This window comes from Saccoglossus kowalevskii, chromosome 7 (genome assembly GCF_978046115.1).
Source record: "Saccoglossus kowalevskii chromosome 7, keSacKowa6.1, whole genome shotgun sequence".
In the NCBI taxonomy this organism is placed as follows: domain Eukaryota; kingdom Metazoa; phylum Hemichordata; class Enteropneusta; family Harrimaniidae; genus Saccoglossus; species Saccoglossus kowalevskii.
The window spans coordinates 6,181,920-6,197,216 of NC_140647.1; the positions used below are offsets into that span (position 1 = coordinate 6,181,920).

A 15,297-nucleotide genomic window follows, 5' to 3' on the forward strand; every position below is an offset into this window, starting at 1 on the left:
AGCTTATCATATGAGTGATTGTCCGTCGTCGTCGTCGTCGTCCTTCGTCGTCGTCCGTGTCAATGTTTTACTTTTTCGACTTCTTCTTGAAAACTACAAGCCTGAATGCTTTGATACTTGGTGTATATGTACCTTGGGTAGACCTCTCTCAGATTTGTTCATTTCATGATGATATCTTCAATTCTCTAATTTTGGTGAATATTTTTGTCATTTTTGGTAAAAAGTGATATTTTCGACTTCTTGTTGAAAACCGCAAGTGCAATTGCTTTGATATTACATATATAGGTACTACATGTCGACCTCTCTCAGATTTGTTCATTTTGTAATGATATCTTCAATTCTCTAATTTTGGTGAATATTTTTGTAATTTTTGGTAAAAAGTGATATTTTCGACTTCTTGTTGAAAACCGCAAGTCCAATTGCTTTGATATTATATATATAGGTACTACATGTGGACCTCTCTCAGATTTGTTCATTTTGTAATGATATCTTTAATTCTCTAATTTTCGTGAATATTTTTGTAATTTTTGGTAAAAAGTGATATTTTCGACTTCTTGTTGAAAACCGCAAGTCCAATTGCTTTGATATTACATATATAGGTACTACATGTGGACCTCTCTCAGATTTGTTCATTTTGTAATGATATCTTTAATTCTCTAATTTTCGTGAATATTTTTGTAATTTTTGGTAAAAAGTGATATTTTCGACTTCTTGTTGAAAACCGCAAGTCCAATTGCTTTGATATTACATATATAGGTACTACATGTGGACCTCTCTCAGATTTGTTCATTTTGTAATGATATCTTTAATTCTCTAATTTCGGTGAATATTTTTAGCTCCGCTGTCGACTTTGTCGAGCGGAGCTTATCATATGAGTGATTGTCCGTCGTCGTCCGTCGTCGTCGTCGTCCGTCGTCCGTGTCAATGTTTTACTTTTTCGACTTCTTCCTGAAAACTACAAGCCTGAATGTTTTGATACTTGGTGTATATGTACCTTGGGTAGACCTCTCTCAGATTTGTTCATTTCATGATGATATCTTCAATTCTCTAATTTTGGTGAATATTTTTGTCATTTTTAGTAAAAAGTGATATTTTCGACTTCTTGTTGAAAACCGCAAGTGCAATTGCTTTGATATTACATATATAGGTACTACATGTGAACCTCTCTCAGATTTGTTCATTTTGTAATGATATCTTTAATTCTCTAATTTTGGTGAATATTTTTGTCATTTTTGGTAAAAAGTGATATTTTCGACTTGTTGAAAACCGCAAGTCCAATTGCTTTGATATTTACATATATAGGTACTACATGTCGACCTCTCTCAGATTTGTTCATTTTGTAATGATATCTTTAATTCTCTAATTTTGGTGAATATTTTTGTAATTTTTGGTAAAAAGTGATATTTTCGACTTCTTGTTGAAAACCGCAAGTCCAATTGCTTTGATATTACATATATAGGTACTACATGTCGACCTCTCTCAGATTTGTTCATTTTGTAATGATATCTTTAATTCTCTAATTTTGGTGAATATTTTTGTAATTTTTGGTAAAAAGTGATATTTTCGACTTCTTGTTGAAAACCGCAAGTCCAATTGCTTTGATATTACATATATAGGTACTACATGTGGACCTCTCTCAGATTTGTTCATTTTGTAATGATATCTTTAATTCTCTAATTTCGGTGAATATTTTTGTAATTTTTGGTAAAAAGTGATATTTTCGACTTCTTGTTGAAAACCGCAAGTCCAATTGCTTTGATATTACATATATAGGTACTACATGTGGACCTCTCTCAGATTTGTTCATTTCATGATGATATCTTTAATTCTCTAATTTTGATAAATATTTTTGTAGTTTTTCGTAAAAAGTGATATTTTCGACTTCTTGTTGAAAACCGCAAGTCCAATTGCTTTGATATATTATACATATAGGTACTACATGTGGACCTCTCTCAGATTTGTTCATTTTCTAATGATATCTTCTGTTCTTTAATTGCCATGTGCATTGCTAACAGCGGAGCTATCTCAGCCGACAGGCTGCTTGTTGTAATTTTTGGTAAAAAGTGATATTTTCGACTTCTTGTTGAAAACCGCAAGTCGAATTGCTTTGATATTACATATATAGGTACTACATGTGGACCTCTCTCAGATTTGTTCATTTCATAATGATATCTTTAATTCTCTAATTTTGATGAATATTTTTGTAATTTTTGGTAAAAAGTGATATTTTCGACTTCTTGTTGAAAACCGCAAGTCCAATTGCTTTGATATATTATACATATAGGTACTACATGTGGACCTCTCTCAGATTTGTTCATTTTCTAATGATATCTTCTGTTCTTTAATTGCCATGTGCATTGCTAACAGCGGAGCTATCTCAGCCGACAGGCTGCTTGTCTGTATTTAAAGCCCATCTCCTAAACCAAAGATTGTGTTGCGTATTGTATACTGGTTTATTTAATTATGATATTAGTTTGACCATAGACATACCTTCTGTCATTTACAGAAGAAAGTGTATGAATAGAGCGAATACAGTTGTAATGTTACTGGTGTTATTCAGCTCTGAAATAACATTTCATCTCTTCTCATACACTCATACACTACTGTAATGGGGAGTAACCTCCCATGTTCCATTTCACCCTTTGGCGTACTCCACTCCCTAGTGAGTAAACCCTATCAGATAATATTAGTCTCATTGATGTAGGTAAATTGAAAGCGTTCCCGGCTTGAGGGGATCTTTCTATTACATTTAAATATTTATAAATCTTGCCTTCCATTAAAGTTTTTCTACAAGTAAAGCCAGAGGCATATGTTGGGAATGCCACTACTTATTTCTGTTAAATTGCTTTGATAAAGTTCATATACAGTAAAGTAAGTTCAACTCTACCACAATGCCTACCTCCAGCTAGTTGTTTTTCTAAGTGAGTAATAACACTGTCAAGGTTTATTGACTTTGGTTTGACTTTGACTTCATCTGAACATCATTGCCTTCATTTTAGAAGGCCCTGCTGAGGGTTCCCAATGTGTGGAAATCTTGTAGTATCCCTCATATTCCCTGAATCACACATGTTGGTACAAGCCACAGATTACATGAACCATTCTCCCCTGCATGCTGGAAACATATGGCTTTCAATGTTGTACTGTAAACCATTTCCCTATTGTTTTTGGTGGACAAATGTCATAAAAATCACTGTGAATCACTGACTACAAAATTAAACAGTCTTTCCTGAAAGTTTGTTTACAGTAACTTTAATGAGTTTTTTCTGTGAGCTCAGTACAAGTGGTGACTGTAAATGTATATGTTTGGGAGGAGGCTAGCTATTGTTGCTAGGCAACCAATGACATCATAGACTTGTTATGTGTACATGTGATTTATGATACAACTGTAGATGATGACTGAGTCCTAGTGATGCAGTGCTTATATGGTTGTCTGTTGAAGTTAGCAATGTTATGTGAGTATTGATGTAGAGTAATATTGTTATGATGAAAACAAGGCTTCGCACAGTCTGTAACAACTGTAGTTTATTCAGATTTAGCGATAAATTAATTGGTATAGATGTAGAACTGTTCCTATCTGTGCCATTGTAGGCACATACATGACTTACATGTAGGTACATTTAATTTCCTTGCTCAGCATTCTAAATTATCTCAGTATAGCTCTGATTGTGTTAAAGGGATTACTTAAATCGAAATCGTTAATGATGAAATTCATCTTTGTAACTGAGTAGCGACTTGGATGACCAGACTAAGCATAGTTGAAGCATTACAAACATGTGTTACACTGATGGAAACCTTTTAGAAATATCTACCACATACTTATATGACCCATGGTTTTCATTAATGACCTTTATAATAGTTACTAAATATATGAATTGTTCTTTCAAAATTATCATAAGTATATAAACTTTGATTAAACAATACAACAACAGCTGACTTTGCCTTATCATAAAAACTTTTTGTTAAATTTGTTAAAGTGAGAATTTATTAATAATTTAAACATCTTTGCAGTATTTACCAATGTTACTTAATGTGGGACATAATTAGGTAGATTACTTCAAACAATTTAGGTCCACAGTGATTTGGGAAGAAAACTGAAGCTAACTTTAAGCCAGCTGAAAGCTAGATATTTAAGTGACACTTAAACACAGTACTGCTGTACTCGTATACACATTTTTTTTAAGTCAACCTCCAGTGTAAAAACCAGATTATTCAAGTGGTAGATAAATGTTATAATAATGGTTTTAAATTCTTCATACGTGATAGCCACTACAAATACTGGTCATCTGTAGTCTGTGTGTGGCAAGGAATGGCAGTATAAATTTAATAGACTCATTGCCACATTATTGAGAAGTATAAAACCCTACCCAATGTTAAATGTTTATCTCCATCGAGAAGTACAGTTCATTGCTTTAACATGTACATGTAGTTGCATATTTTCAAATGTTAAATTTGACAAAAAATGATAATTAAAAAATATAGCATGTGAATGATGGTGGCGTATCTGTAAACTGATGCATTCTGGGATGTCTCCATATGTAATTGTCTCATTGATTCTCATTATTGTATCTTTTAAATGATATTCCGTCACTATTTTCCAGACTAATTTTGAAATAATCATAAGCTGTAAACTTGTAACAATTTTAGCAATGTTCATCATATGCATTGTAGAAATGAACTATTTCTGTGACACTTTCATGAAGAATATCTATTTTACTCGTGGCACAGTTTGACAGTCTTTTCAATAATACAAGTAATGCCAGACATACAACTGTTCCTTTTTGTATCTCCTGTTAATACAATCAGCTGGTGTACAAGTGCTAATAAAATAAATAATATATCAAATAATTTATCAAAATATACTTTGAATTATGAATTAAAAGTTGTTCATTTCTATTGCTATAACATTCCACCTGGAATGGCATTACTTATACATGTACATCAGTAATTTGTCTACTCTCAACTGTTTGTAATATCACTAAATCTCTTTTCAATTAATTATAGAATTGTATGACGACTACACTGTTTACTTCTGGGCATTTCAAAGTAATTTAAAATTACTAGTCATGGAGTATAAGTTACAGGAATCTCAGATCAAATGTGTTTTCTCATATCTCCATATCACGCTGATCTTTCCTTTTTCCCACTTGTAAATATTGTTTCCTTATCTACATTGAAACTGTCTGATGATTTACATGAAACTGTCTGATGATGTGTTTGTATAAAAGGAAGCACAAAGATTGATGGAAAGTACCAACATAAGACACCCATGGTTATTTAAGATGAATAAAGTTTTATAATATTGTGCTCCATAATTTTTTCAGTATTATCATTTGCTATAGAATGCATAGTAAAATTTTTTGCTTCAAATAGTGCTATACTATTTTAGCAAATATTTGTAGGCCGCCTTCGCAAAAGTTGAAAATCATGAAATGAAAATTTCTCTGGTGTTCTACGTCACAGTTTTGACTTCAGTTTTGACTTTCTCAAACTTTCTTTATGAAAGCTATAAAATCATCAAATCACAATCATACCTAGCGGTTGATTTCAAGTGATTTACAGTAGTTCAATGGAATTTAGCTAAATTCATGTAAATATAATTTTTTTGCGGAATTAGCTACATCTTGCATTAACTACATTTTGAATTATCAAGGAGTATTGTGATTGGCTTGAAAGTTTGTTAGTTTTGTGGTACAACCAATGAAAATCACTGTTACATATCAATAATAACTATTTCTTAATGGTTAATAGTCTAAAAACACAAAGAGATCTTTATTGAGAAACCATAATGTTTATAAGTGGTAATAATATTTTATTGTGTGTAAGCAGCCAGACAACTGCCAGCATATGTTAGTCATTGATGTTACAATCATGGTACTCTTGGCATAAAGGCTACAGTCTTATACAAAACTTTGTTAGTGACTTATAACATGCATGCCAAGCATGGATTGGTTGAATTCTCAGCTTGCCAAGCATGGATTGGTTGATTCTCAGCTTGCCAAGCATGGATTGGTTGAATTCTCAGCTTGCCAAGCATGGATTGGTTGAATTCTCAGCTTGCCAAGCATGGATTGGTTGATTCTCAGCTTGCCAAGCATGGATTGGTTGATTCTCAGCTTGCCAAGCATAGATTGGTTGAATTCTCAGCTTGCCAAGCATGGATTGGTTGATTCTCAGCTTGCCAAGCATGGATTGGTTGAATTCTCAGCTTGCCAAGCATGGATTAGTTGAATTCTCAGCTTGCCAAGCATGGATTGGTTGAATTCTCAGCTTGCCAGGCATGGATTGGTTGATTCTCAGCTTGCCAAGCATGGATTGGTTGATTCTCAGCTTGCCAAGCATGGATTAGTTGAATTCTCAGCTTGCCAAGCATGGATTGGTTGAATTCTCAGCTTGCCAGGCATGGATTGGTTGATTCTCAGCTTGCCAAGCATGGATTGGTTGATTCTCAGCTTGCCAAGCATGGATTAGTTGAATTCTCAGCTTGCCAAGCATGGATTGGTTGAATTCTCAGCTTGCCAGGCATGGATTGGTTGATTCTCAGCTTGCCAAGCATGGATTAGTTGAATTCTCAGCTTGCCAAGCATGGATTGGTTGAATTCCCAGCTTGCCAAGCATGGATTGGTTGAATTCTCAGCTTACCAGGCATGGAATGGTTGAACTCTCAGCTTGTATAATGCATAAACTACATTGTAGACAAATTGTGATTAGATTAGATGTGTCACATTAGGATTCTGTTATTACACTATACCAGTATTACAAAAAATGTATTACCATTAATATGAAATCTAACAATACATCTGTATTAAATTTACCACGGCAATGGTATCGTATATACTAGAGTGTAGTCAGGGTTCCCACAGTGGCTCCTACAATATGCATGTGCCTCACATTTCAAACTGATACATTACACATGACAAACCATGCTGATATTCTAGACTCAAAACATCACCATGTGCATATTGTTTGTATGCAATCTAGTTGTATGTTCATGCTGAGTTCAGTGAATATCTGTTACTAGTGAACTCCAGCCTAGATTATAATTATTCAGTGTACAGTATACAAACATTTTGGAGCTGAACTCTTAGCAGTTAAATTCATATTTTGTCGTATATTGAATATTAATATTAGTTCTCTGTACATATGTTATACATGTACATGAAAGAAATGTTACAATTATTATAATTATTGAATTTACTATTATTAATACATGTAACTACATGTAATTCATAAAATGTTGCATGTCATTATATTTAAAACAAATGCTTTCTAAAAGATAGAAAGTTTAGGTCAAAAATCCTATAAAAAAAATGGATAAATCTTTAATACTATTTATCAGTGTAATGACCTCATCTGTCAAAGGTGAAATGATAAATTTTGGTTCAAATGGCTCATCTTTCAATGTTTTATACAGATGATTGAAGGTTTTATTAAAATTGATGTGATAATAACCAGTCTTGACTTTTATCAGTTTAATTTGAAAAATAATCTTGGTTTGTGGATGACTCATACCTAAATAATTCACTATATCGTGAAATGTGATCCATATTACATGCATTCGTAGTAAGGTAATGGTGTTTTCTCTGTCTTCAGTTGATACCCATGGATTTCCACACGTGCATGGCTATCTCCTGTATCAACTGATTACTGTATTTGCTCTATTAGAAACACTGAACTAAAATGATTATCTATTGTATGCTGGATCATTAAAATATGACTTATTTTGACAATAGATACACCTCTGTCTTTTACATAAGCACATGCACTACTTCCCCGGTATTATCCAGATGTTTTAAAGCTTGCATATTTTGTTGTTTTGTGATGCATAATACTATATTTGCCTTATTAGAAGTGCATCTCTAATAAAAGCATGTGTATTAAACCAATATTGCATCATGAATGCAGTGGAGGAAATAATTTTCAAACCTACATGGTATTCCCTGTTCCATACTGTCATCACTTCATCATCAAATAAATGATGTTTATACACCTTGCATTTCTCTTATTTCTCATTCTTTCTTTTTTTCTGTTTTATTTCAGATTCTAAATGATGTGCTTTAGATAATGAGATGATGCAAATTTACTGGGGCGAGCTCTTCAGACAGACATTTGTTTTTGTGTTTTTATTTACGGTTTCTTCATGTAGTATAGTGGTAGTAGGGGATGCCACAATTTACGCTGGACTTATCCCAGATGACGATGATAGTACATGTAAGTATAATAGTTTTAATGTGGCTATTGTAATAGCTATTTTACATAATGAATTAGTCTGATCTTAGCTACAACATGAGTATCTGTTTGTAAATGAAACTGAATAATATGAGATTTGGTTTTAATTTTTCTGATTATATTGTACTACAATAAAAAATACATGCAGTACAACTAACCATGAGGTTTGGTACTACATGTAGTACTAGTTACATAGATATACTGGGCCATCCATATACATCAGTCTGCAAAAGTTAAACAGGACCTCTTGTGTTCATTCAAAATATTTGTATTGTTACTTGTTAGGACCTGTCAACTCATAAGTCTCCAACTATTCCCAGTTCCACAGTATCTATATGACAATATATTTAGATGATACAATCCCCGAGGCGAGGCAACTTTGAACTTTTGTTATGATCCTTGCATTAATATGAATGTTGCATTGCATCTTGGACTGTGTTATTTGATATAAACATTTCACCGCAAGATATCTCATAATTGATAGTTCGTCTGTCCATACACCGCCAGGCTTTGCATTAAATTCACTTTTAAATTAATAATTTGTTAGTTAACCCACACTTTGTGACCAAGTTTCACTTACATTCAGTCAGTTTGGTCATTTTCTATTGAGTTTTGTGTCCATTGTCCTATTATGTTCCTGATCAAGTTATCATATTAATGCAGTATAGAACTTTGAATTAACAAGGAAATATTTCAGCAAATATTTGAAACTGCTAGGATAGTTGTACATGATATATTGTATGCTTTGTATGCACACAAAGATTGTTGGTAGTGAATGTATGAAATGGAAAAGTCATCTCACCCACACTCAATACCACACATTGTATGTTACAGTAATGTTATTTTCTTTTTATAGCAACACCATTTCCTAATGCCATTAAGTGTTATGTCTGCAAAAACTATAATAATGAACAGTGTAATCTAATAGCTGTCGATGCATTCTGTCCACAAGGTAAGTTCAATGGGAGACCTAAACTTGTTGTCATGGAAACAATAAATTCTCCTATGTCTTTGTATTTTGTGTCAAAAGTATTTTATTTTGTATTTTAGTCGTGTTGAATTTTGACCCCCCCCCCTGGTATATCGCATGTGATGTTAGGTGATAACTATTCTATCCAATGAATATGCTTCTAAAAATGTTGTCACATTTAAAATATCATGACATTATTAATTTGGATTTCTCTTGTGTTTTATTTTTTGTTATAACCAGCTATTCGAAAAAATTACACACTATCTAAAAGAGCCTTATAACAGCTGTCTCAGTGGTAGAGAAATTTATCTAAAAAAACAGGTCTATAGTGTTTGGTAACCAAGCACTTTAGGAGTGAGGCTTGTTTATTTCACTAAGATTAGAGTAGTGTCTAAAAGTTATTTTGTTGACTACAGTTATATGCTGTTACCATTTTAATTTCACAACAGACCTATTTACACCAATTTCAAGTCAGGAAAAAAGTGGGAAATTTTGTAGCAGTATAGCAAAAAAATAAATAATGTGCAATATAACCAAAAACCAAGGAATTATAAGACAAGGCTGTGCAACTTTCATAACTATTCAACCATAATATGCTATAAAAATCTCACAAGAAACGTACTTGTGTGTTTTGTGAACATTTCAATGAGATCTCTTTTGGTGGGTGTCAATCAAACGTAGTTCTAACCAATTGCGTCACGGAACACACTGGGTGCTTGGACATGTTAATTTCCATAAACACACTGGGTGCTTGGACATGTTAATTTCCATAAACACACTGGGTGCTTGGACATGTTAATTTCTATAAACACACTGGGTGCTTGGACATGTTAATTTCCATAAACACACTGGGTGCTTGGACATGTTAATTTCCATAAACACACTGGGTGCTTGGACATGTTAATTTCCATAAACACACTGGGTGCTTGGACATGTTAATTTCCATAAACACACTGGGTGCTTGGACATGTTAATTTCCATAAACACACTGGGTGCTTGGACATGTTAATTTCCATAAACAGAAATAAAGGCGATTATCATTGAATTCATAAAAGCAAAATTATTATACACTTTACGAATTAACATGGACACTACCAAAAACTGTCTGCGATTAAGACTAACCAGTTCTTTTGCATCAGAATTTATAGTATAGTAGGATTCTTTTGCAATTTTTGGATCATATTGCAATTTTTGTCACCTTCTTCAAATCATGTAAGATCTTATACCTTAATAGAGTATTTGCTAGATGTACATCTTCAATAAAATTGTTTGTGATATTTCTTAGGTGATATGTCTGTCTGTGCTTGGTTTGGGAGGAACAGAATGAAGTGTTCAACAATTTTTACTATGCCAATTACAGTCTTTGTGATGTGCTCTTCTTTGTTTGCTTCATACTTGTGTAGGTACGCAATACTGTATTACACAGCACATATTAAACTCAACGAGTGGTGCTAGCATAGATGTTCTTAAAAAATGTGCAAGAGAAAATGAATGCAGTGAGCACACTGTTGGATGTTATGCTACATTTGAGTCTGATGTTGAGGTGAGATTTAAATTGTAAACTTGTACTATCTTTTGTTATGTTGTAACATTTCATAGTTAGTTTTAAACAATACAGCATAAAGAGTGTGCTAGTACTCCACTCCTATTTTGCTTTGCTTTTCACTGTCAGTTTGAATAAGCAGCAGTAAATGAATGTAAATACCACTGACTCTGATAATCCTCTGTTTCCAAGGCTACAAACTATAATGACCAAATTTTACATTTCTTGTCTGTTTCCCCTAAAATTTATCATTTCAATCAAGAGAGTGCATAAGAAACAGGGACCACAAGGAAGAGCAACAAAAGTTGGTAGTGGTCGGGTAACTGTGATTAGTGTCCTTATATGGTAATATTGAAGACAGATGCAAAAATAAGCATTGAATTTGTGAATTGTACCTGATGATTTGTCAATTTTTTTGTTTGTTTTTGTTTCAGAAATGTGTGTCCTGCTGTGAATGGTCGACATGCAATGTAGACGTTCCTACGAACTCCTCAACTGCCATATTTTCCACCTTAACACCGTTAACAGTAGACAACTCATCACAACATATTTATTCATCATCAAAACTTTTATTTCTGCTCACATGTATAGCTTTTGTTAATGTCCTAAGATAGTTTTCAATGTTTTTTTTTTATTAAAAAGAATTTAATGTACTGTATTTATTGTTATACAAAAGAGGCTGAGGACTTGAATGAATATTTGTGGTTGTTTATTTGTCTCTTGCTCACTAGTTTAATTTAATAAACAAATTTGAACAGAGGGAAGGACATTTCAGAGGTTAGTAGTAACATGTTTGTAAAACTACTGCAAAATTTATGACACAAGGTAATTTCACTTCTTGCCTCTAGGGGGCGCTATTCACTTTTGTTTTCAATGTGTACATAGAAAGTATTGAAGCATAGCAATTTATTAAGAGATGCTTAATTTATACAAAATGCTCTGTAGATAAAAAAATTGAAATGTGGAACTTATTTGCACGTTATTGTGAGGTTCAGCACCATTATTTTTGTTTTTTGTCCGATCAAGACAATATGGTGCAAGTTCTTAAATAAATCTGAAAATTAATCTCTAATAGAAGTGTGCACAAACCAAATATTGCATTTACACTTTGTTGGATCATTAAAATAGGATTTTTGACTCTGTCATGCATGGAAGTTTATTCGCTACTAATAGACTGAATACGGTAGTGTTTTTGAACTACTACAGTATTTGCTCTGTTAGTAAGTAGTAAACGTAAACCAAAAAATAAAGATTTACAAAATCATGGTCAAAATTAGCCATTTTAATCATCGAACATACAGTTTTTGGCTTATGTATGCTTCTAATAGAGCAAGTATATGGAGGTGACTGATTTGATATAAGGTTAATATATTCACTAAGCAAGATGTACAAAATATATCGGTATTACTGCTGGCAGTAATTCACAAATGAGTCTGTGTTCTTGAGAGTTTATTTAATGCATTTGAACTCAACCTTCGCTGGAAATGGACATGATTACTTTTATCTGAACATAGTAAAAAACAGTTGCAGACAGATCATCTGCAATTTTGAGTATGAACATTTACTTCTCAGCTTAAAGCCAGGTCACTCAATTGGATTGTTATGATCTGTTTAATCCATTCTGATAAATCAAATTATGTAAATTAAACTGCAAAATCGTAGTATACTCCATTATATTACCAAGCTGTGCAGTGTAGCCATCTGAGCAACTTTTCACTCTGGGTTGCATGTTCATTGCACTAGATAATAACTTTCTTTTAAGAAAATAGAGAAGTTTCTATTTTAGCATGGTTGTATCACTGGGGTTCTACTAGGCCATGCACAGAAATAGGTTATATCTTTGTAGTGTGTAACTTTATATCAGAGCAGTCACTTATTACATCACCCAAGGCTTAACAAGTTACTGAGTAAATTGCAGCATCTTTTAACCGAGCACAAATTTTCATTTTGTTGAACTGCATTGTTTTGCACTTGGTTGTCTGATCAGTGTGCTGCCTTATGTAGATAGTGAGATAGTTGTATGTACAGTCAGAATAACCCTTCTCATCACGAGCAATAACCTCTGACATTTGAACTTTACCCTTTCAACTTTTACTTCGTCTCTGTGTTGACAGTGCCTATTATTGTCAAAAGAACTGTTGCAATGTAGACAAAAAAAATTGTGAATGTTTCAGCTACAAATATGAGATGTATCTTTTTTTTTAATGCCCGATTCTTACCGTTATTGTCGAGTATAGTTCATCACATCATGTACATTTCTATTGTCAGTGATACCAGAGTTTGATGAGCTTAGTTATTATGCGCTGGAGACTACACGTTGCAAGTTTGTAAAATTGAAATATATAGTTGCATTATGGGTATAGCAGTGATTATCGAGAAGATCATCATCAACTTAGTGTCTTACTGTAAACGAATTAATTATTCACTGGGTTTTAATTTTGCTTATTTCGCTGACTGAGAAATGTGCTAAATTAAAACCCAGTGAATATGTAAAATTTAGCATAGAACACATTATCTAAATGATAAAATCGTGAATTCAAAACCCACTGAATATGCCTGAAATGGTAAATCAGCAAAATTTAAACCCAGTGAAAATTAGTCATTTTACAGTATTATGTTCAGTATTGTAATTTATGTCTGAGCAATGTGGACATTATGCAGATTAGTTCTGAACATTTGGACAAGTCAAGCACTATAGATCAGAGAAAAGTTTCCTATTGATAATTTATACATACTTTATTTAGAATTTTTCTATTGACATCTTAAAGGTGATAGACTCCACGGATCTGGGTGTCTGGCAGTATTGGACATGTTTTACTATTTCTTTTTAGGGAAAAAACAAAAAAGAGCACATTCACCACATTTCTGGCTTTTACTAAAACACTAATATTGTAATTAAATGTCATTATTCTGTTGTATTTATGCAACTTTCAATCTTTGAAGTTGACATTTTATTTTGTTTTTCAAAAACCTGTGATCCACTCATCATTTCTTCCTAAAAGAAATTACTTCACATTCATGACATAATTTTTTTTTTGCCAAAAAGGATATTATTTTATTTTATAAAAATATAAAAGGAAAAAAATGTTTGTCTGTACACGTTTACGTTGTTGAATAGCTTATCCATTTTTCCTATTTATAGGTAGGTATATAGCAGTATATCTGATTTGATGGATGGACTGTTGTGATTTGTAAATCGGATACAGTGGATATTTCTCCACATTGGAGTCGAGCATTGCCTCAAATCCCCTCAACCAGTATGAACAGTACTGGTAGTTAAAAACTACATTGGTCTAGCTATAATTTTCATGTTTTTAAACCATATATGCTTGCTTGCTGGATTGATTAACCTGATCTAATTTGTCATACATATAGTATCGTACAAGTTCGTTATCGAAACATTTACCACTCAAATTTTTCTCGTCATGAGAACAAAAATGTTTTTGAAAGTATGCATATCAATAATTATTAATTTTTTCATTATAGTTATTCCTTTTCATGGGCAGGGTCTGTTTAATATTTTGGCTAATCTATCAGAAAGGGAGATATCGTCCAGTTTTGTGATGATCAAATCTTTTTTGGTCAATTGTCTACTGCCCTCACTGGTGTAAATGCCTGTATCCTATTGTTTTTACTTATATTTGTACATGTATACATATTGGGAAAGTACGTGTGTGGACTATTTAAAACTAATTGAAAGTGAGCATTGCAAATTGTTGATTGGTCAATAAATGATAGCTGCATCTCGCAGCTCTGTATCTATATGTAAGTGTGTACAAGCCTCCTGCAGTTGTAAGGGGAAAAAAAAAGTGTACTTTTTTGTCAAGATATCTTTTTTTTCCCTGTTTGTGATTGATGTTGTAATTTACATGTTTTAGTTATTAGAAGAGATGTTTAAATTTGTTGTCAAAAGTTGAAAAATTAAAATAAAGACTAAATGTGTTTCGATATAAAAAGATGTGTGAAAGTTATTTTTTTTCCCATGTGGTATTAAGCCTAGCTTAACTAAGTATGCACAACAGCGTGTTACTCTTGTATTGCAAGTATGGATCATTTCCACCATGGCAGAAAAGCTGTAAGATTTTCAGGTTTGCATGCATGTTCGGTTCTCTCGAGTCGTTGCCCGTCGCTTGGGACTCAATTTGTGTGTGTGCAGGGTGACAACCATCCACTATAAATAAAAATTCAGATTTTAAGGCTTGGTATTATTCATTTGTCAATTGTGGTTTAAATTTCCTTTGCTATTGCTTGTTTCTCTTGCAAATTGTCATGGGCCACAGTAATTGAAAACAAGGTAAAATCCTAACAAATCCTCGTTATTTTTCTCTTAATGAGCTGAAATTCATAGCCGTCCAAAGACCCCAATAATAATGTATGAATCCACTCAGAATGCTTAGTGAGAGCGCCCTCATCATTGGCATATTTTTCAGTAATGGTTCAAAATATGCGTTAGTCATCGAATGATTAATTTTCTACTCCACAAAAGATAATACAAAAATCTAATTTTACTAGAAAAGGGGAAAAATGTTATACCAGACAGTAAAAATTTACAAATATA

At 32.9% G+C, this 15,297-nt stretch overlaps 1 protein-coding gene across 3 annotated transcripts in view; it reads left to right on the forward strand.

The window, feature by feature from the left end:
• Positions 1-14,695, forward strand: part of LOC144346253 (ly6/PLAUR domain-containing protein 6B-like) — a 77,646-nt gene extending 62,951 nt beyond the window's left edge. For 2 of the 3 annotated variants that reach the window (XM_085500999.1, XM_085500998.1), the window contains 4 exons: positions 8,038-8,208; positions 9,083-9,178; positions 10,600-10,739; positions 11,174-14,695. In XM_085500999.1, the coding sequence (XP_085357125.1) occupies positions 8,067-8,208; positions 9,083-9,178; positions 10,600-10,739; positions 11,174-11,353 (558 nt within the window). In that variant the 5' untranslated portion in view covers positions 8,038-8,066 and the 3' untranslated portion in view covers positions 11,354-14,695. Of the gene's footprint in view, positions 1-3,360; positions 3,453-8,037; positions 8,209-9,082; positions 9,179-10,599; positions 10,740-11,173 lie in introns of those variants that run through there. The other variant, XM_085501000.1, reaches the window with a different exon arrangement.
• Positions 14,696-15,297: the final 602 nt, after the last annotated feature.